Source organism: Eurosta solidaginis, chromosome 1 (assembly GCF_040869045.1).
Source record: "Eurosta solidaginis isolate ZX-2024a chromosome 1, ASM4086904v1, whole genome shotgun sequence".
Taxonomy (NCBI): domain Eukaryota; kingdom Metazoa; phylum Arthropoda; class Insecta; order Diptera; family Tephritidae; genus Eurosta; species Eurosta solidaginis.
In genome coordinates, this window is record NC_090319.1 from 114,900,453 (window position 1) to 114,923,619 (window position 23,167).

Here is a 23,167-nt window from a genome sequence, read left to right on the forward strand (position 1 = left end):
TTTTGAAAATAATTTATTTTTTACTGACATTTGTTACATTGACAAAGAAATCCGATCCATTAAGCAAAACGTACTAGATTTTTGACTCCATTATGCATTTAATAAAGCAATAATGAGATAATTTAATATTTGCATTTTGTATGGAAAATTGAGTTCAATAAGGGATTTTATGTAGAAAACTTACCTAATTTTTTCATTAACCCTCTGTGTGAAATTGATATAAAACTCATTTAAACTCATAAACTCATTAAACCAAAAAATTTGAAAATCTAAAAATAGATGTATGCACGTCTGGTTGTAAAACAAATCCCTGAAAATTTAAAAATTAAAAATTTTATGTGTGAAAAGTGCTGATTCTTTTTTCAAAAATTTTGTTACACATACATATATGATTTCTTACAAAGATGTAATAGCTCAGTAGGTAGAGCGAACTGCTGAAATCCGTCGAACGTCGGGTCGAAACCCATTAGTTTTTTTTATACTAGCAAGTGTAGACTTCTTTGGCTTCAAATTGAAGCCCTGATCTGGGCAGTAATATTTAGCAAGTCAGGTACAATCTATATTTGAAACCAAATTTGGTTTGGTCATAAATGCATTACAAAAAATGTAAGCACCAACTTTTAACCGTTAATATGTTTACAAATTGTGCTACTTAAAAAATTTATTTTTAACAGTTTTCTTTTTCTCCTATTTTGCAGTGCCGCTTCATGCCTCAGTCATCGATTTAACATCGCAGTATATATCTTCACCTTCTATGTTTGTTGGCACTACGGTGGGTGGTACATCGGCAGTGCCGACCGTATCGGCGGCAGGAAGTTTGATGGGTACTGCTTTCGTAGAACCATACCTCGATGGACATGCTACTACAAATGTAACTGCGCAGATCGGAACTCACGCGTACTTACCATGCAGGGTAAGTGTGAATATTTTTAGTTTGGTAACACACCAAACGAATTTTCTATTCAATTTTTGATGTGCTGCTTTTTCGACTCTGGGCGACATCTGCTCAAGCAGATACATTTTATTGCTGAGAAACTTTCAATGGCAAAAATACAATCGAAGAACTTGCCAAACCACTGCTAAGGTACGACCCCATTTGAGAAACATTTTACAAAATACTTCGATATTAGTTACCCCATAACTTGCTTTGGAAACCATCTAGTTTAAGAGCCCGTGACTGACAGACTTTCGCCATTTTATAAAAGCTAAAATTTCCTCAGGGCATGCCTCCAACTCATGCGGAAAATGTATACCATGAAGCTAAATTCATGGTGACTTCGGCACGATTTACCTCCGATGGGATTCTGGCCTAGCTTCTCTTCCAATGTGCGTCGTGCTTCTTTTTAATTTTTCCTACAAATTGGGGGTCACGTATGTTAAATCTAAAGTCCCTTTGGCGGCTGCAAGGCAGATGAATCCTCAATGAGAAGCTTTGTTTAAACGAAAATAAAGAACGAAATGATATTCGGCAAAGTGAAAATTTGTCAGCGCCAATTTTGAATTCCGATATGGTCCATATTGCCAGTATTTGAATAAAATTTGACATAGAAAAAAAATAACCCTGGCAAAATTTTCTGTGAAACAAGTTTATCAAAAAGCTTTTGAATTATCTCTGACAAAAAGTCTAAGCGGGGCCGCCCTCAGCAGTGGATTGAAAAACAATATGTGTGCATTTCAGACATGAAAATCTTCTCAGTAGAAAATTCGTATATCGTTAGCTTAATGTGAGAATGTGCTAAGTCACTTTTTTTGAAAAACTATATTGCCAGAAACTTACCGAATGGTCATTTACTCTTTCACTTTTTGTCAGGGGTTTTTATATAAAATATAAAGAATATTTAATAATTCAAAAGAATGGAATTACAAAGTTTAGGGAATACAAAGTTTATAATATTTTAAATTTCAATTAATTTATTTCTGCCGCGCGATACCAATTCGTTTGAATGTTCTTCGTCAACTCTTCTCAACTAACTGCCTTTCGCTGTGAGTCGCTCTTCGTTGTCATGTCAAGTAGGGTTGCATTTTTAAGTATGTGACAATTCGGCCAATTCTGACATTGGCATCGTCCCGATGTCACTGACTTCATCTTCGTCGGAATCATCTTCATCTAGATCTGGTGGTAGTGTACACCACGGTTTAATTTTTTCTGTTGTATACACTGAACAGAAACGCTTTTGTCTATGTTGCATACCATCGATGTCTTCAATCAAATAACGATCGTTACCCAATACTTTTGTTACCACGTATGGACCTTTATAACGTACGTCGAGTTTACGTGATTCACCTGTTGCTTGGAGATCGTTCTCGATTACTACCAGATCGTTTACCTGATATACGACAGGCTTGCGATGTTTTGAATCGAAACGCTGCTTCCACTTCTCTCGGTGTTGTTGTATACATGCAGCGGCCTTTTCACGCTTTTCGGTTATGCTGTGTTTTTCAGAATCTTCAATTACTGCTGCCAAAAGTTTATTACGAATGATGTCACGTAATTTGAAATCATAGATTAATTCGTTTGGGCTGAAACCAGTGCTAGAGTTTCGTTGAGAGTTTACACTCCATTGTAAATTTCTTAGCTCCTCGTCCCATTGAGTTGCTTTAGATCCTGCTGTACGTAGAAAGTCTAGAATGATTTTGTTAGCCCGCTCCACCTGCCCATTTGCACGCGGAGTCCTAACTGCGGTTTTAATGTGAGATATATCGTTTCGGTTACAAAAATCTTCGAACTGTTCCGAGGAATAGGCGGTGCCTCGATCGCTGATTATACGGTACGGTAACCCAAAATAGGATGTCAAATCATTTAGTGCTTGCAACACAGGTTGCGTTTTTGTGCTGCGTACAGGCTTCGCCACAACATACTTTGTAAATGCGTCGCTTATTACTACTACATACGTATTACCTCTTTTGCTTCGTATAAATGGACCTAGATGGTCTATGTGAAGCGTGCGAAATGGTATAGGGTCCACCTCACTTATGTGTAGCTCACCTTCTGGCTTACCACCCTTACCTTTATTGTAGCAGCGTTCAATGCATGCAGAAATATAGTCTTTCACGTACTTTCTAGCTTTCGGAAACCAGAAATGCTCGTATATGCGTTGCAAACTTTTCTCCACAGCGAAATGTCCCATGTCATCGTGACAGTATTTTACAATTCTCCATCGTACTGCTTTTGGTACAACGTATAGAAGTTTTCCATTGATTATTTTGTAGAGTCTATTATTCTGTATTCGATATTCATTTTTAAATTGAGTTGCTTGCTTTGATTCAACCTTGCCTTGTATAATATCAATTATCTCGCGAATATTTTTGTCCTGCAGCTGCATAGTCAACAGCCAATCATCAGAACCTTCAGCTAAAATCAACACGTCTACACTATCAGCAATATTAACAGTTTCAGCTGGTGATCTGCTGAGCGCATCCACATGTCCCATGCGCACCCCTGGTCTGTGCACGCAATCGAAATCTTATTCTGTTATTCGCATCCACCAACGTGCGATTTTCGGAATAAGTTGAGTTTTTGAACGTATACTACTGATGGCTGAACAATCAGTTACCACTCTGAAATGCTTGCCGAGAATATATACCCTAAACCTGGCAAGAGCTTCAACCACTGCCAGCACTTCTAACTCATAGGCATGGTAGTGTGACTCTACTGTTGTACATCGTCGACTATAATACATAACTGCTTTCCATGTTTTACCGTCGTCGTTTGATTGTAATAACACTGCAGCTAGCCCTATACTACTAGCGTCAGTATGGACCTCATGCATTGCATTAAAATCATATAAAGTCAATACGGGTTCACTACATAATGCGACAACAAGCGCATCAAATGCTTTATCTTGGCTTTCTCCCCAGCAAAAATTCTTTATTGCTTCTTTTCTTGTAAGGTCAGTCAACGGACGTGCTATAATTGCATAGTCTTTTACGAACTTCCGGAAGAATCCGGTTAAACCCAGAAAACGTCTTATTTCAGTTACAGAATTTGGTTTTTTAAAATGTTTTATAGCATTTACCTTGCATTCACCAGGTGTAACACCATCACAAGTAATTTTGTGTCCCAAAAAGTTTATTTCTTTCACCAAAAATTTGCATTTACTGTAGCGTAGTGTTAAATCATATTCCTTTAACAGACTCAAAAACTTCTGCAATATTTTTAACCCGTCATCGATAGTACGGCTCGGAATTATAACATCGTCTAAATACGCAATCACTCGATAGGGTTTCATTTTATCCACGATCTTATTCATCATGCTTTGAAATACCGACGGCGCATTAACTAACCCGAAAGGCATACGGTTATATTCATAGTGTCCATTATTAGTCACGAACGCGGTGTATTGTTTAGCACTTTCTTCCAATTCGATTTGGTGATAACCCATATTAAAATCTAATGTTGTATTGTACTCATTACGTGCAAGCGATGCAAATAATTCGTCCATTACCGGCATTGGAAATGGTTGTTTCACCGTAACGCGGTTCAGTTGTCTAAAATCAACACACAATCTATGCTTATTATCTTTTTTCTCCACGAGAACTACCGGCGCAGCATACGCGGAATCAGATATACGAATTACGTCTTTTGCCAATAAGTCTTGTATTATTTCATCCAAGATTGGTCTTTTCGCGAAAGGTAACCGGTATGGTTTCATATTAATAGGAGTATCGCTGTCAAGCTTTATATTCATTTTTAGCAACTTGGCTTTTCCAAGAGTATTGAAACGGCCTTCGTATTTTCGCAACACTTTCTTTAAGTTTTCATTTTCAACGGTCACGTTATCAATTATGTTCACTTTGGATTTCATCCAACAATCCTGTCCGTCAATCACGAAAATATTTCCATTTGTGCATAACACATCTCTTCCCACTAGCACATCATAGTCAAGTTTATTGTCATCGATTATCAATAGATTCGCATCAACACACACATCGTCAATTATCATATTACTTTTCATAAGCTCAAAACATTCATATTCGCCTCCTGCGAAGCCTTTCAACTGAACAAAACATTTTTCTTTCAAATTATTTTCAAATCGATTTGCAAAATTTCTTTTAATTAACGATCGCGCACTGCCTGAATCTATTAGCGCTTCAACTACCACATTGTTTATTTTAACCATTTTCATATTACAATTTTCTTTGTTTTCTTCAATTGTGTTACACTTAGATTTTTGTGTTGCTTCACAATTTTCTACATTATGCCCATACTTGTTGCATTTTGTACACTTTTTACGCTTTTGGGGCTCTGTGCAATTTCGAGAAATGTGCCCTGACTTGCGACAATTGTAACACACAATACCTTGATTTTCTTTTCTTTCTTTGTTATTGTTATTATTTTTTGACATTTGTTGTGCATGCTTTTCTCGCGAAACATCTAACTTTGACACTGAGTCTGGTTTGTACGAATATGTGTTAACTGAGCAGTAATTTACAATTACTCTCAATAACTCATTAGCATGATTATACGTTTTTGCCGAAAATGAGCGCTTCATATCAATATCGTTTATTCCATTGAGGACATATTTTATTATCGATTGGTCATCTAACCCACCCTGTCTACTAACAGATAACACACGATAGTAGAATGTCTCTGGAGTTTCACTCAATGCACGGCGCATACTCATTAATCTCATATGAATTTCGGCTGCGTTTATTTGAGCAGGAAACTCAAACAAAAAGTCACTCACAAATCTTGCCCAATTTGTATACACTTCTGGATCAGAGTCCAGCCATAGTTTAGCACAACCTTTCATTTTTGCACTCACTGCAAATAATAATAATTTGTCACTCCAACCATATGCTTGGCGAAGTTGTTCTACTTTTCCAATAAATTGAACTGATGTCAACTCTTTCACACTTGGGTCAAAAGTTGGTAGAATACCAATGATATTTTGTACGCTCCCAAAATCTGAGCATGTTCTTCGTTCAGTTGGATACTCTCCCCTATCGCAACACATATTTGTTGATGGGTATGTATTTTGCACACATGTTGGTACATGCATGTTCGTGGTTACGTAGTTTGGTTGTGAAATACCAGCAAAATGTACTCTTCGCGTCGTATTTGGGATGTGTTGTACATTAAAATCTGCGGTATGACTTGGCATACATATTCTTGCTGTTCGATCATATTGAAATTGCATTTCCGTAGCAGCATTGTAAATGCTTGCGCTCGTCGGCTCTCCTACGTCACGATTCATTGTATACAAATTTGTCGCATTATACCTTACTCCAGCGGTATTCTCTCCACTGTAGCATATCGGCTGCTGCACAGCTGCAAAGGAATGAGGAGACAAACCAACTGTTGTTCTCTCTGTTCCTACCGTTCGTATATCTCTACGATTTGGTAACGTCAGTGGTGCGATAGAGTGAGAAGATTGACATAGCGTCGTCAAATCATCTCCTGCTCTCATCGTCGGCGCCACTGAAAAATTTGAAATAATCCGTTATTCATGGGAATAAATTCATCTGTATGCGAGTTTGTATATATGTCATCGAATGTTCTGGAAGCTGAGCCTTGCATGTGGCGTTCCACCATATCTTCTGAAGATGCTGATGCAATTTCGTTACGATTTTCATTATTTCGCGAGGGTGACGATGCACTTAGCGGCGGTGTTTTATTAATACTTTTGCGAAGCGAATTATCTATGGATGTTTCTATTACCCGTAACCGGCGTTCAATACTTTCATTTAACGCGCTTTCGAATTGTTCATTAAACTGGTGCTCGCAGAGCTTTTCAACCAGCTTCGCTTTGTTACCGGCGGTGGATAATCCAAGTTCACGCAAACGCTGGCGCAAATCTACCACTGTCATTTCACTAAACTTTTCCATTCTTATTTTATTTATTCTTTAGGTGTAAATTACGTGTCTCGCTTTTTTTTCCTTATAGGCGCTTCGAATTTCGCGCAAGAATATTCACGTTTCACTGTCAGGCATAGATCACGTCTCACTTCTGAACTGCCAGAAACTTACCGAATGGTCCTTTACTCTTTCACTTTTTGTCAGGGGTTTTTATATAAAATATAAAGAATATTTAATAATTCAAAAGAATGGAATTACAAAGTTTAGGGAATACAAAGTTTATAATATTTTAAATTTCAATTAATTTATTACTGCCGCGCGATACCAATTCGTTTGAATGTTCTTCGTCAACTCTTCTCAACTAACTGCCTTTCGCTGCGAGTCGCTCTTCGTTGTCATGTCAAGTAGGGTTGCATTTTTAAGTATGTGACAATATTTTAATGCAGTTTTAAAACTGAACTCAAAATACATCGATCACAAGAAAAAAATATTTTACATTTAAATTTTTACGTGCTGTTTGCAATGATGTGTAAGTGTGCTAAGTCGTCAACTGTTCACAAAAAATGTGCTAAGTCAACCAGTCAATAATATCAATCTGAATTACTAGTCATTTCTTTGTGCGCGCATTTTATTTACGTATTTAATTCATTCAGTCTAAAAGTACATGCTTTGTTGTTGTTTTGTATTAACGATAAAGACACTCCCCGAAGGCTTTGGGTTGATGGTCCCATGCCGCATATAGGCCCGGTACGTCCCGGTAACAAAGCACTTTTAATGTACTAGTCCGACCATCTCGGGAATGATTTATATAACCACATTAAAACTTCTAGGCCATTCCGTCCTAGAAGATCACGCAGTGGAATATATGGAATGAACAAATTAGATAAGTCAGATAAATTCGTGCTAAAGTTTATTACATTATAGGCAAGCATGAGTGAGATAAAAGTTCTTCTGTCATGCAAATCCTGAAGACCAAGCAATGTGTGCCTGCTGGTATATGAAGGAAGGCCGTCTGGCCAGTGAAGCATTCGTAAAGCAATTTTTATAATAAATTCGTGCTAAAGTTTATTACATTATAGGCAAGCATGAGTGAGATAAAAGTTCTTCTGTCATGCAAATCCTGAAGACCAAGCAATGTGTGCCTGCTGGTATATGAAGGAAGGCCGTCTGGCCAGTGAAGCATTCGTAAAGCAATTTTTATAGGAGTTAGATTCATAGAAAGGATTCCATATTGTAACGAATTTACTTGCAAATCCTTTTATGTGCAACCCTCTGCTAAGTTCCTATCGCTGAACTGTTGAATAAATAACTCCAATATTGAATAATGGAAAAATGGCCTTTATTAAAATACTTCACAATAACACTTATACTTTGCTTAACAACCAAAGTGATTGATAGCTCAAATGAACTCTACTATTCAAAATAATACTGCTATAGCTCGCTAGATAGCGCTTAATCGAACTGCTTGATGGTTCAAATCAACTGAATTACTTCTTACTCGCCTGCTCCGCTTTTATAGTTTACGCTGCATACTTCTAGGCTCTTTGATTTCCATAACTTACTAGTTAGTTTCGGCTACAAAATCGCCAGCCACAACTACGTGCACAAATTATTGCTCTCTCTTGTGACAACTCAGATAAGATATATACATGTGTTTGTGCATTGCCGCTCCGCTGCTCGTATACGTACATATGTGTAGACGCAATTATTTATTCGTTTATGTAGATACATAATGATTGAATTATTGTGTGAATGTTTGTAGTTTACAGTCTCTCGCGCGCACATAGGCATATAAGTAAATGCATCTGTGTGTGACATCTCTCTGGGCTGCCTTATATATGTGTATACTTGATTTAATTATTAACGTAAATACTGCTTGGCATGGCCTTAGCATCGCCTTAGTGATGGGATAATTTAGTGATGCTAATATCCGTGACACTGCCCTCCACCTAAGTCTGATCGTCCCGGTCAGACAAACCTCTCGATCTAAACGTTGCCAGCCTTTCCAAATGTACCACTTTCATTTTGGTTCGTGGTTTACCGGTGGTTTGTATGCGGTACACTACATCGTTGATCCGTTTTACAACTTTGTATGGGCCTTCCCAATTACACTGCAATTTCGGGGACAAACCTTTTTTACGTTGCGGGTTGTATAACAGCACCAAATCTCTTTCCTGAAAACCTTCTGAATTAATTGCTTTATCATATCTGGCTTTCATCTTGTCACTCATAATCTTTGTTCGTTGCCTTATCAGATCATGTATTTCTCTTAGCTCTTCTTCCAAATCACTAGTGGATTTCCTGACATTTCTCTCCGCATTGGCATCTATCCCAACCTTCAAGTCAGCTGGCAGTCTAAGGTCATTCCCAAAAATTACTTTTGCAGGGGTTTGGCCCGTTGTCTCATGCACTGCTGATCGGTAAGCCATCAAGAATAATGGTATGCGGGTATCCCATTCTTTATGGTACTTGTCTACTACTTTCCTTAAGTGCTCCTCCAATGTTCTATTGAATCGTTCTACCATACCATCGGATTGAGGATGCAATGCAGTTGTCCGTGTTTTTCGAATGCCCAATGACTTACACATTTCCTGGAACACAGCTGATTCGAAATTCCTGCCTTGGTCAGAATGTAACTCCATTGGTACACCATACCTTGCAACCCAATTGTTTATAAACACTTCTGCTACCGTTTCCGTTTCTTGATTTGGGATTGGGTATACCTCTGGCCATTTGCTGAAATAATCCATAACTACCAGTACATATTTGTTTCCGCCGTTGCTAGTAGGAAATAGACCGGCGACATCCATAGCGATCATTTCCAATGGCGCACCTGAGTTATATTGCTTCATCTGGCCATGACTTCGTGTTCTGGGCCCTTTCGCTCTGCTGCAAACCTCACAGTTCGCAATCCACTCAGTGACCGACTGACGGCAACCAACCCAATAGAATCTCTCTTTAATCTTCTCGAGCGTCTTCGTGATTCCAAGATGACCTCCGCTTGAACCATTATGCAGCTCGCTGAGCACGTCAGGAATCCTCTTTCTGGGAACAACTATCAGTTTGTTCTTGTATTTACCATCCTCACTCTCCCATACTCGATGAAGGCAACCGGATATCAATTCTAAACTGTTCCACTGTGCCCAATATGACTTCGCAATGGGACTCTCTGCTAACATCTCTTCTCTGTTTGGTCTTTCATTTCGTTCGAGCCCTTGCATAACACGTGACAGATCTGCATCTTCTAGCTGGCACTTTCTTAGCTGTTCCTTGTCCCATTCATCTGTACATGTTATAGTCATTAGCCGGACATCTATAATGTCTTCTTTTGCCTCCGCTTTTGAACAGTGCTTGCATTCCAAACTACATGGTCTTCGTGACATTGCATCAGCATTTCCATGGGTACTACCTTTTCGATGCTCAATAGAAAAGTCATAGCTTTGGAGTCGCTCGATCCACCGTGCCAATTGTCCTTACGGATTACGGAACCGCAGAAGCCATTTTAAAGCTGCGTGATCTGTCCTGACACGGAATCGCTGGCCGTAGAGGTATTTGTGAACATGTTTAATGCACTCTACCAATGCCAACAGCTCTCTCCGCGTAATGCAGTAGTTCCTCTCTGGTTTTCCAATCGAACGGCTGTAATATGCAACTACCTTCTCCTGCCCATCGACCAGTTGTGATAAAACGCCTCCTATAGCATATCCGCTCGCATCTGTATCTAGAATAAATGTTGCTCCTGGAATCGGATATGCCAACATTGGGGCAGTGCACAAACGCTCTTTCAATGTTTGGAAAGCTGCTTCTTGCTCCTTCTTCCATTCAAAAGCTTTATTTTTTCTTGTTAGCTCGTGGAGACTAGGGCTACGCTGGCAAATTTGGTACAAATCGGCGGTAATATATGCACAGCCCAAGGAAACTTCTCAATTCATGCAGATTCTGTGGTCTTGGCCAATCCTTTACTGCCTCTATCTTTTCATTCGCTGTACGGATACCTTCTGTCGTTACCTTGTGACCCAAATAATTTACTTCCTTTTTAAACAGCGCACACTTTTTGGGACTTAACTTCAGACCAGCGCCAGCTGGTTTTTAAGATCTAAGTTTTTAAGATGTTCATCAAAGTTCTTGCCCAATACGATGATGTCGTCCAGGTACGCCAAGCATGTTTTGCAATGTAGTCCTTTCAATACCTGGTCCATGAGTCTCTCAAAAGTAGCTGGTGCATTACAAAGTCCAAAAGGCATCACTGTAAATTGCCAAAGACCATCACCCACACTGAAGGCTGTTTTCTCTTTATCTTCCTCCTTCACTTCAACTTGCCAGTAGCCGCTTTTCAAATCCAGCGTGGAAAACCATTTCGTACCCGATAGCGAGTCCAGAGTGTCGTCAATTCTTGGCAATGGGTAGCTATCCTTTTTCGTTACGTCATTCAACTTCCGGTAGTCCACGCAAAACCTCATTTTTCCATCCTTCTTCTTTACAAGTACTACCGGTGAGCTCCATGGACTAGCTGATGGTTCGATGACGCCGCTGTCGCTCATTTCTTGTATGATTTGACTCACAACTTCCCGCTTCGCCAGTGGAACACTACGTGGAGCTTGGCGGATCGGCCTCGCATCTCCAGTGTCGATTTGATGTTTCACAGCATTGGTTCGGCCTGGTTTGGAACCATCCTGGTCAAATATGTTCGCGTACTTTAGGAGCAGTTGTTTTGCCTTACTCTGATATGCTTCCTCTAGCCCCTGTGTCCATGCCGTGATGTCATTTGAAAGATCAGTATTACTAGTTGAAACGTGTTCCTGGGGCTGTTCACAGCTAATAACTACTTCAGCCTTTTGGCATCTTCCCAAAATAGCTCCTTTAGTCAGTTTGAGTGGTGACTTGAACTCATTGAGTACTCTTACCGGAATACGTCCATCTTGTTTTGTCATAGCCAGGGTTTTTCCTACAAGTATTTCAGTGCTGATTTGTTTGCTGCTTCGACAACCCACAATTTGTTTGTCCCACAATCTCCATCAACCTTTGCCCAGATGACTGCTTCGGATTTTGGTGGTATTCGCTGACTATCTTCCACCAGCACTCGTTTACTACTGTAGTCTCTCTCGTAGCCGAAATTAAGTGGTACATCCATGTTCTTATATCGCATCGTCTTGCTTTGCATGTCAATCTTGATGCCCTGGTCGATTAAGAAGTCCACTCCAATTATGATTTCATCAACAATCTCTGCCACTATAAAATTGTGTACTACCGTGACGTTCCCAATTGCGACTTCACATGATACTTCTCCTAGAACTGTGCTGTCTTCTCCAGTGGCTGTACGCAATCTTGCTCCATGCAATGGTCTTATCTTCTTGTTGACTAAATCCGCTCGAATGATGGAATGAGATGCACCCGTATCTACAGTCAGTAAACGTTCCTTTCCATCAACATGTCCTCCGACAGTAAGATTGTTTGACCTTCTTCCAATTTGTGAGATAGAGATTATGGGGCATTCAATTGAGGGAGCCAGCTGTCGCCCCTTGCGGCTGACTCGCTTTAGTTTAACGATTGAATGGACTTGGAGATTTGCTCATCTCCTTCAGCTCTGCGTTTACGGCCAACCACATTGTTGGAGCTATTGGAACCGGTGCTGCAATGTCGTGCAATATGACCTGGGTTGCCGCACTTGATACACGAATCACTCCGGCATTTTTCTGTTGTGATCCCTTCAGTGCTTCCAAAATTGTGTCTACACAATCTGGTATTTCCACTTCCACACGATGAGCTTTGTATGCTGGCTTACTCAATAGTGAGGCCGTTTCCTGAGTCAATGCATGTGATACCGTTTCAGCAAATTTCAGTTTTGGGTTTGCGTATGTAGCTCGCTTCGTTTCCACGTTTCGTATGCCATTTATAAAACTCTGGATTTTTACCCTCTCGGTGTATTCCACGGGTGCGTCCGCATTTGCGAGATGAGCCAACCTTTCAACATCTGAAGCAAACTCCTGCAATGTCTCAGTTGCTTTTTGGTAGCGGTTTTGCAATTCAATTTGGAATATCTGTTTTCTATGCTTGCTTCCATAACGTCGTTCTACAGCAGCCATCAATGCTTCATAATTGTTCCGCTCTCCTTCGGGAATCGTCTGTAGGATTTCCTCTGCTGGCCCCTTCAATGCCACGACCAGTGCAGCAACTTTATCTTCCGCATTCCAGTTGTTCACTGCTGCGGTCTTCTCAAACTGTAGCTTGAAGACCTGGAAAGGAACAGAGCCGTCAAAAGACGGAGTTTTTACCTTCGTATTACTCGCTGAAGCAGCCGGCCGATTAAGTTGCAATTCCTGTATACGACCTCTCAAAGCATCCACCTCGGCTTTCCTCAAACTGCGTTATTTTCTCGTCCATACGCGCTTCGAGTTTTGATGATATACGCGCCTCCTGCTCTTCGAGTTGTACTGTTATGCGTGCCTCTTGTTCTTTCAGTTGTGTTTCCATCTTTGATGTAACTTCTGACGACATTTCTGACATTTGCGACGACATTGATGCTACTGTCGATGTTTGTGCAGATATTGCAGCCAATATCATGTTCAAGTCTGTGCTGGTAACCGTCTGCGATGTTTCGTTCTTCTCCTCCAATTTTGTTGTCTCATCGCCATCAAGATGAAAGACATACTCTTCCACGTCAATTCCTTCTGCTTCCATTGCCTCTCTTAGCCGTGCCTGAAGTTCGTGTTTAACGCCGCTTGTATTCAATGCACGGCTCTCTAACTCCTTCTTTAGTTGCTGGATCTTCAATTCACGGAACTTTGCCATGTCCTTGTTGTCCTCTGGTATTTATATAACAATTCCTCTTCTGACACCAGTTGTAACGAATTTACTTGCAAATCCTTTTATTTGCAACCCTCTGCTAAGTTCGTATCGCTAAACTGTTGAATAAATAACTCCAATATTGAATAAAGGAAAAATGGCCTTTATTAAAATACTTCACAATAACACTTATACTTTGCTTAACAACCAAAGTGATTGATAGCTCAAATGAACTCAACTATTTAAAATAATACTGCTATAGCTCGCTAGATAGCGCTTAATCGAACTGCTTGCCGGTTCAAATCAACTGAATTACTTCTTGCTCGCCTGCTCCGCTTTTATAGTTTACGCTGCATACTTCTAGGCTCTTCGATTTCCATAACTTACTAGTTAGTTTCGGCTACAAAATCGCCAGCCACAACTACGTGCACAAATTATTGCTCTCTCTTGTGACAACTCAGATAAGATATATGCATGTGTTTGTGCATTTCCGCTCCGCTGCTCGTATACGTACATATGTGTAGACGCAATTATTTATTCGTTTATGTAGATACATAATGATTGAATTATTGGTGTGAATGTTTGTAGTTTACAGTCTCTCGCGCATACATAGGCGTATAAGTAAATGCATCTGTGTGTGACTTCTTTCGGCTGCCTTATATATGTGTATACATGATTTGATTATTGACGTAAATACTGCTTATCGTGGCCTTAGCATCGCCTTAGTGATGGTATAACTTAGCGATGCTAATATCCGTGACAATATTATTGAGCAATATTCAAGACCACTTCTAGCCAACGATATATAAATTGCCTTCAACGTCATAGGGTCCTTAAAGTCACTGATGTTAGGTCTACTGAACCCAACCATTGCAACAAATTTTGATACAACGAAGTCAATGTGACTAGAAAAAGAGAGTTTGGAGTCAAAAATTACACCCAAGTCTTCACTTTCTTAACAACACGATTAAGAGATTTAGCATTTAGTTTGTAGATAAAGTATGAGGCAGTTGTTTTTTGCAATAAGACACAACACAGCATTTGTTTGAATTTAAATATAAATTATTTTTATTAAGAATTCATGAGCTTAACACCGGCTTATAATAATTGAATTTCAATTATTATGTTTTTTCTAAGAGAAACTGAAAAGAAAGAAACATTTACTGGCATATTGCGGTGTTAAGCTCATGAATTCTTAATATAAGTATAAACTGAACACACCATTAAACAAACATACATAAATATGTACAACTGAGCCCGAGTTGACAAAGCTTCTCATTCGCAACGATGAAGAACTTTACAAAAACAAATCTACATGGCACACAAATCAATATAGAGACAGAATGTCTCAATTGTGTTGTTAGTGTAGAAATGAGAAAACCTGAATTAAGCATGAAAACAAATACCAGCAGGATGGCCTAGTGGTTAAAGGCTACTGCAGTTTCACCATGTGATTCACGGTTCGAATCCCGGTGAAACCTTTGATAACATTACAAAATTGCCTGATGATGATTACGTTGGCGGTTTTCGAAATGGTCCATCGCAATATGCAAGTAAATGTTTCTTTCTTTTCAGTTTCTCTTAGAAAAAACATAATAATTGAAATTCAATTATTATAAGCCGGTGTTAAGCTCATGAATTCTTAATATAAGTATAAACTGAACACACCATTAAACAAACATACATAAATATGTACAACTGAGCCCGAGTTGACAAAGCTTCTCATTCGCAACGAAGAAGAACTTTACAAAAACAAATCTACATGGCACACAAATCAATATAGAGACAGAATGTCTCAATTGTGTTGTTAGTGTAGAAATGAGAAAACCTGAATTAAGCATGAAAACAAATACCAGCAGGATGGCCTAGTGGTTAAAGGCTACTGCAGTTTCACCATGTGATTCACGGTTCGAATCCCGGTGAAACCTTTGATAACATTACAAAATTGCCTGATGATGATTACGTTGGCGGTTTTCGAAATGGTCCATCGCAATATGCCAGTAAATGTTTCTTTCTTTTCAGTTTCTCTTAGAAAAAACATAATTGAAATTCAATTATTATAAGCCGGTGTTAAGCTCATGAATTCTTAATATAAGTATAAACTGAACACACCATTAAACAAACATACATAAATTATTTTTTCCGCACCATCCGGCAAAAGGGTCCAGATGAGGGCCGTTAGAAATAGTTTGACAATTTTTGTGAAATATATAGTTTTAGTGTTTTATTTCAATCATTAAAGGTGAGGAGTGATAGGGAAACATATTGAGTAAAAAGTGCTAAGTCAGGAGAAAAAATTTATTTTGAGTGCGGAAATTGTGCTAAGTCATAAAATAGCTGCTCGGTTGGCATACATGATTCAAGAGCATTGCAAGTAAGGTATCCTCATTCACAGTTTTGAAAAAAGAAGGTTATTTCAAAAGTTATTCATTTTTTTTCGTCTCCTATAAAATTCGTAAAAGTTGACTTAGCACATTTTCACTTTAAGCTAACGATATGTATATTTATAGTATATTATTATTAGGCCTCGATGCTCTGCGACCTTTATGAAGATCTATTGTGCTTGACCTTTCAGCCTTTTACTGTTTGTAGAGGCTTTTAATGTATTCAATTACCTCTCCAGGCTTTTTACTCCATATTACAAAACGATTAAGGGTCACGCCACACAGATGGGAGAGTATCTGCCTTGCAAGAGTGACGAATTCGCAGTGAATTTGAAAATTTGGCTTACATCTTTTGTTCGGGGTCGGCATAAAACAAGGTGGGCATATTGCCCCGGGTGCTACTCACAGGGGGCACCAAATGGTCCGCAAAGAGGAATTTATTTTTATTATAACTGATTTCTGTAAAAAATTACAGAATACAAGCGGTTAGCGACGATAATTCGATGGGCTGGAGAAAGTAGTAGAACAATGAGAACAATTAGCAGAGAACACTAAGACCACAAGTGAAGCTACAATGCAAAATATACTTAATTTTAGTTTCATAACATGAATTCATTTCTGGTATGAAATCTTAAGTAGGATTGATCGCGTGAAGCTCAGATTACAAGATTCGGGTATACATTTTAGGGAAGCGTATGATGAATAGAAAAAGCGAAGTCTCTTTGGGAAAAATGGGATATTGATATAGTAAAACGTGTAAGAAGGCGGCGCAAAATTCCCGGAGAATCGGCTAGAGATGTTGGTCTTTCCGCAGAATGTGAAATTTCTCGCGTTATGAGAAGTGCTCTCGATCTTCTCCAACAAGAAATACGTACAAGATTTACACGACTAAAAGACCTTAATTTTAGATTTGGATTTTTCTTAGACGTTGGAAATTTTTTAAACAAGGAAAGTATTTGTAAAAACTTGGGTGAATTTTATAATACAGATTTCGATGGAACCGAACTTTTTATCGAAATATTTGACTACAAAATTTTTGTTCGCAGTAGAAAAGAAATTGAACCTAAACCTCCGTTGAATTATTTACTTTTATAATCTCGTATGGAGAGAAATACTCTTGACTATGTGAGTATCAATTGATAGCTGCGAACATTCATTCAGCAAATTATAACTGATTTTGAACTTAAGCCCATGAATTATTATGTATTAAGTAAAAATTTAATACACCATTCAACAAACAAACATAAATATGTAAAAATGAGCCTGAATTTACAAAAAAAGCTTCTTATTCACAATGGAAAAAGTAACTTCACAAAAAAAAAAACTACATAACACACAAATCAATATAGAGACAGAATGTCTCAATTGTTTTATTAGTGTAAAAATTAAATAAACAAGCAAGAAAACAAGTACAAGCGGGATATCTTAGTGGTTAAGGCTACTGCACATTCACTTGTTCGTTTCAGCTGTTCGAATCACGGTGATAAACTTACGATTGCCTGATGATTATTACGGTTCGGCTTTTGAAATGATACCATCGCAATATGCTAGAAAATATTCCTTTCTTTTCAGTTTATCCTATAAATACAATAATTGATATTCAATTATTATAAGCCGGTGTTAAGCTCATGAATCCTTAAATATTAATTAAAAATTGAACACACCTTTAAACAGGCATTTTTATACTCAGCGTGCTTTGCACACAGAGTATATTAACCTTGATTGAATAACGGCTGGTTGTAAGGGTATAAAAGAATCGAGATATTTCAAAATCATTAATATCGAAAAAAAATTTGATTGAGCCATATCCGTCCGTCCGTCCGTTAACACGATAACTTGAGTAAATATTGAGATATCTTCACCAATTTTGGTACACGACTATGGTTGAGTTGAAATTTCGCAATTTGGTATTACAGATTACAACTCAACCTGTCAAACACAAATGTCGGTTGAGTTGTCTAGTCTAACAACTTTTTGTGGCATTACCGTTTACAACCTTGTATTGGTGTAGTTGTCAAAGACGTCAAAATCTGACAACTGATTACTGATTACTTTGCAGTTGTTTGGTTGTTGTTTGGAAAGAAAATTATAAAAAAGAAATGGAAAGCGGGTAATTAAACTTTTTAAAATTAATTTCAATAAATTTTATAATCAAGAGTTTTGTACATATTGTAACGAATGTTAGCAGCATTAAGCGATGCTATCGTCTCTAAGCGATGATAAGCAGTGACGTGAATTCACATCAATAATTCAATCATTATTTATCTACATAAACGAATAAATAATTGCGTCTACACATTTGTACGTATACGAGCAGCGGAGCGGCAATGCACAAACACATGCATATATCTTATCTGAGTTGTCACAAGAGCAATAATTTGTGCACGTAGTTGTGGCTGGCGATTTTGTAGCCGAAACTAACTAGTAACTTCTGGAAATCGAAGAGCCTAGAAGTATGCAGCGTAAACTATAAAAGCGGGGCAGGCGAGTAAGAAGTAATTCAGTTTGATTTGAGTTGTCAAGCAGTTTGATTAAGACGATATCTAGCGAGCAATAGCAGTAGTAGAGTTTCATTGAGCTATCAATCAGTGTGGTTATTAAGCAAGCTATTCGTTGCACAGTTTGTTATTGTGAAGTACTTTAATAAAGGCCATTTTGCATTATTACAAATTGGAGTTATTTATTCAACAGTTTAGTGATTCGAACTTAGCAGAGGATTGCAAATAAGAGGATTTGCAGCAAATTCGTTACAATTGGTGTCAGAAGAGGAAATGTTGAATAAATTCCAGAGGACAACAAGGACATGGCGAAGTTCAGTGAATTGAAGATCCAGCAACTGAAGAAAGAGTTGGAGAACCGTGGATTGAATACAAGCGGCGTTAAACTCGAACTTCAGGCACGGCTACGAGAAGCAATGGAAGCAGAAGGAATTGATGTGGATGAGTATGTCTTTTATCCCGATGGGGACGAGACAACAACAAATATTGAAGAGAAAAACGAAACATCGCAGTCAGTTACGAGCACAGACTTGAGCATGATTTTGGCTGCAATATCTGCACAAACATCGAGAGTAAAAGAAATGTCGTCAGAGATTACATCGAAGATTGAAGCACAAGAAACGCGTATGTCAGAAATGTCGACACAGATTACATCCAAGGTGGAAACACAGCTCGAAGAACAGAAGACATATATGGAATCCCAACTGGAAGAGCAGAAGACATATATGGCATCCCAACTGGAATCACAGGAGGCACGTATTTCAGAAATGACGTCGCAAGTGTCATCTCAATTGGAAGATCAAAAGACATATATGGCATCTCAATTGGAAGCGCAAGAGGCACGTATATCTGAAATGTCGGCAGAAATTTTGGAACAGGTATCATCAAAACTGGAAGCGCAGGATGCAAAAATGGCTCAATTTCAGGCAGAAGTAGATGAATTAAAAGGTCGTATGGAGCAGTTGCAACTTAATCGGCCGGCTGCTTCAGCGAGTAATCCAAAGGTAAAGACACCAACCTTTGATGGTTCTGTTCCTTTTCAGGTCTTTAAGCTACAGTTTGAGAAGACCGCAGCAGTGAACCAATGGAATGCTGAAGATAAAGTTGCAGCTCTGTTCGTGCCACTGAAAGGGCCTGCCGCGGAAATCTTACAGACCATCCCAGAGTACGAGCGGAACCACTACGAAACATTGATGAGCGCTTTAGAGAGACGTTACGGAAGCGAGCATAGGAAACAGATATTCCAAATTGAGTTGCAAAACCGCTACCAAAAAGCAAATGAGACATTGCAGGAGTTTGCTTGAGATATTGAAAGATTGGCTCATCTTGCAAATGCGGACGCACCCGTGGAATACACTGAAAGGGTAAAAATCCAGAGCTGCATAAATGGCATACGAGATGTGGAAACGAAGCGGACTACATATGCGAATCCAAAACTAACGTTTGCTGAAACGGTATCGCATGCACTGACTCAGGAAACAGCCTCACTTTTGAGTAAGCCAGCGTACAAAGCTCATCGCGTGGAAGTGGAAAAGCCAGACTGGGTAGACGCAATTTTGGAAGCATTGAAGGGTACGCAGCAGAAGAATAATGATGCAGTCAAATGCTTTATGTGGGTGGCCGTAAACGCAAAGCTGGCGGAAATGAGTAAGAGCGTGTCGGATGTAAAGGACGAAAACTTGCCCCGGCTATTGAATGTCCTGTGATATCTGTGTCGCAAATTGGAAGGAAATCAAGCAGTCTTACCGTCAGAGGGAATGTGGATGGCAAGGAGCGTGTACTGTCTGTAGATACGGGCGCATCTCATTCCTTGATCCGATCTGATTTGGTTAACAGGAAAGTAAAGCGGTTACCTGGAGCAAGGTTGCGTACGGTCACTGGCGAGTATAATCAAGTCCAGGGAGAAGTAATATGTGAAGTCTTAATTGGGAAGGTCGTGGTTTTACACAAATTCGTTGTGGCGGAGATTGTCGATGAAGTTATATTGGGAGTGGATTTCTTGGTTGACCATGACATCAAGATCGATATGCAGAGAAGGGCGATGCATTATGAGAACCAAGATGTGCCACTTAACTTCAGTTTGGAAAAAGGGTTCAGCAGTAAGCGAGTACTGCTGGAGGAGATTCGACAGAGACCACGAAAGTCAAGGAAAGTAGATCGAGCAAAGGTTGATGGATTGAATGGGCCAAATAAAGCGAAATCAAAAGTACCTGCGAGAAAAACACTGGCATTGACAAACCCTAATGGACGCACTAAAACGACTGAAGGAATCTTCCAGAAAGAATGCAAGGGTGGTTTCAAGCCAGCGCACTACTGTTGGGAAACGTAGGAACGATACTGAGTATGTGAAGCCAATCCGTCAAGAACAAGCTCTACAAAGTAGTTCTTCATTGGCCAAGCAACAGAATGCGAGAGAACGATCCAGAATAATGAGTAGGAAGATGGAACACAGGTTCGACAAGGAAAATAATTCGGAAGGTTTCCGGGAGGGAGATTTGGTACTGCTATACAACCCTCATCGGCGGAAAGGTGTTCCATCCAAATATCGGTGCAGTTGGGAAGGCCCGTACAGAGTTGTGAAGACGATCAGTGATGTCATCTACCGCATACAAGCAATTGGGAAATCACGAAATAGAAGAGTGGTATATTTGGCGATGCTAGCAGCGTTTAGATTGAGAGATTTTTCTGATCGGGACGATCAGACTTAGGTGGAGGGCAGTGTAACGAATGTTAGCAGCACTAAGCGATGCTATCGTCTCTAAGCGATGATAAGCAGTGACGTGAATTCACATCAATAATTCAATCATTATTTATCTACATAAACGAATAAATAATTGCGTCCACACATATGTACGTATACGAGCAGCGGAGCGGCAATGCACAAACACATGCATATATCTTATCTGAGTTGTCACAAGAGCAATAATTTGTGCACGTAGTTGTGGCTGGCGATTTTGTAGCCGAAACTAACTAGTAACTTCTGGAAATCGAAGAGCCTAGAAGTATGCAGCGTAAACTATAAAAGCGGGACAGGCGAGTAAGAAGTAATTCAGTTTGATTTGAGTTGTCAAGCAGTTTGATTAAGACGATATCTAGCGAGCAATAGCAGTAGTAGAGTTTCATTGAGCTATCAATCAGTGTGGTTATTAAGCAAGCTATTCGTTGCACAGTTTGTTATTGTGAAGTACTTTAATAAAGGCCATTTTGCATTATTACAAATTGGAGTTATTTATTCAACAGTTTAGTGATTCGAATTTAGCAGAGGATTTCAAATAAGAGGATTTGCAGCAAATTCGTTACAATATTTATAGAAAGAATAAGGTTTCAACGAAGGATCAAATAGAAAGACTAATTGAACTTATGGAGCGACATCCCGAAGTTGGACGAGGCAAGCCGCAGTTCGGATGCATGCAAAATAGAGTGAAGGAATTATGTGAGGAATTCGCCTTAGAGCTGAATAGTTTGGGACCACCGACAAGAACTGCACCGGAGTGGACACGTGTATATAGTAGTCGTGAAAATAGCGCATTCATATATTTATATTTATATTTATATATTTGTCTTAGGTTTGGGTACATTATAAAGCGAATTTAAAGAGAAAACTTTCCAACAACCGCAGCAATCTTGTTGCAACCGGCGGAGGTCCGTCGCAAGAAAAATCCCTAATCCCGCAAGCGGAAAGTGTTGCGCAGCTGATCCAAATGAGAAGCCAAGTTGCACGTAGTGGTCGAGCTTTCGGGATGGAAAATATGCCACCGAGTAGCGATGACGAAGAGCATGTCAACGCCATGTCTGCAGCCGCGTTCACAACTAGGAAGCCCACTGGTTCAAACGCAGGCGACCTTGCCACGCCGTCAGGATCACAGAATATTTGCTTTACAAGAAGCAAACACAGGAAGCTAACGAGCTATATGCGTTGAAGGCAGAAGTCACGAAGTTCAAAACTAAAAAACTGAGCCGCTCAACAAATACGCGCATGTAAATATTTTAGTTACTTTTTTTTTGTCATAATGAAATCCTGTTTTTTTTAGCTAAAATAGTTTTAGTTTTAAGTTGTTAATGAAATGATATTTTAGTTTTAGTTTACACGACATGAGGTGATATTTTACTTTACATTTATAATAGGTTTTAGGAATATTTAAATAACACAAACCTGAATGAAAAAAGGTCAAATTTAGTTTTAAGAGCCATGAAGTGATATTTTTGTTGAGTATTTATTTTTGCCAAATTTTTTGAAAATAAATGACTGGATGAATTACAAATTTATTAAATGGATAACATAATATTATTTCGAATCATTCTGGCGGCAGCCTCGGTTTCTCTTTCCACACTAAGATGTTCATTGCTTATGTCCGCATCCAAAGTAGGTGGTATATCTTCTGTAGGCACCACTCGAAATTGTTGGCAAATATTATGCAAAGTGCAACAACAATTCACAATTTGTTTGGCTTTTTCAGGTGAATAATGTAAGCCACGTGCAGATAAAAGACAACTAAATCTGCTCTTTACTACTCCAATTGCTCTCTCTATAATATTTCGGGTCTTTGAGTGTACGGTATTATAGCGAGATTGCGGAGAACCACATTCTGCCTTGCGATAAGGAGTAATTAAATAAGTTTTCAGAGGGTAACCAGCATCACCTTAAACAAGGGATTTTAAAATATTCATTTGTATATTTAATAACAACCAGTCTTACCCAAGAT

The 23,167-nt window shown here is 39.0% G+C and overlaps 1 protein-coding gene across 4 annotated transcripts in view; it reads left to right on the plus strand.

Moving 5' to 3' along the window:
• The window catches only part of dpr11 (defective proboscis extension response 11), an 836,108-nt gene that overhangs the window by 548,213 nt on the left and 264,728 nt on the right, over window positions 1-23,167 (plus strand). For all 4 annotated transcript variants that reach the window (XM_067761430.1, XM_067761403.1, XM_067761413.1 and 1 more), the window contains one exon: window positions 699-913. In XM_067761430.1, the coding sequence (XP_067617531.1) occupies window positions 699-913 (215 nt within the window). The remainder of the gene's footprint in view (window positions 1-698; window positions 914-23,167) is intronic.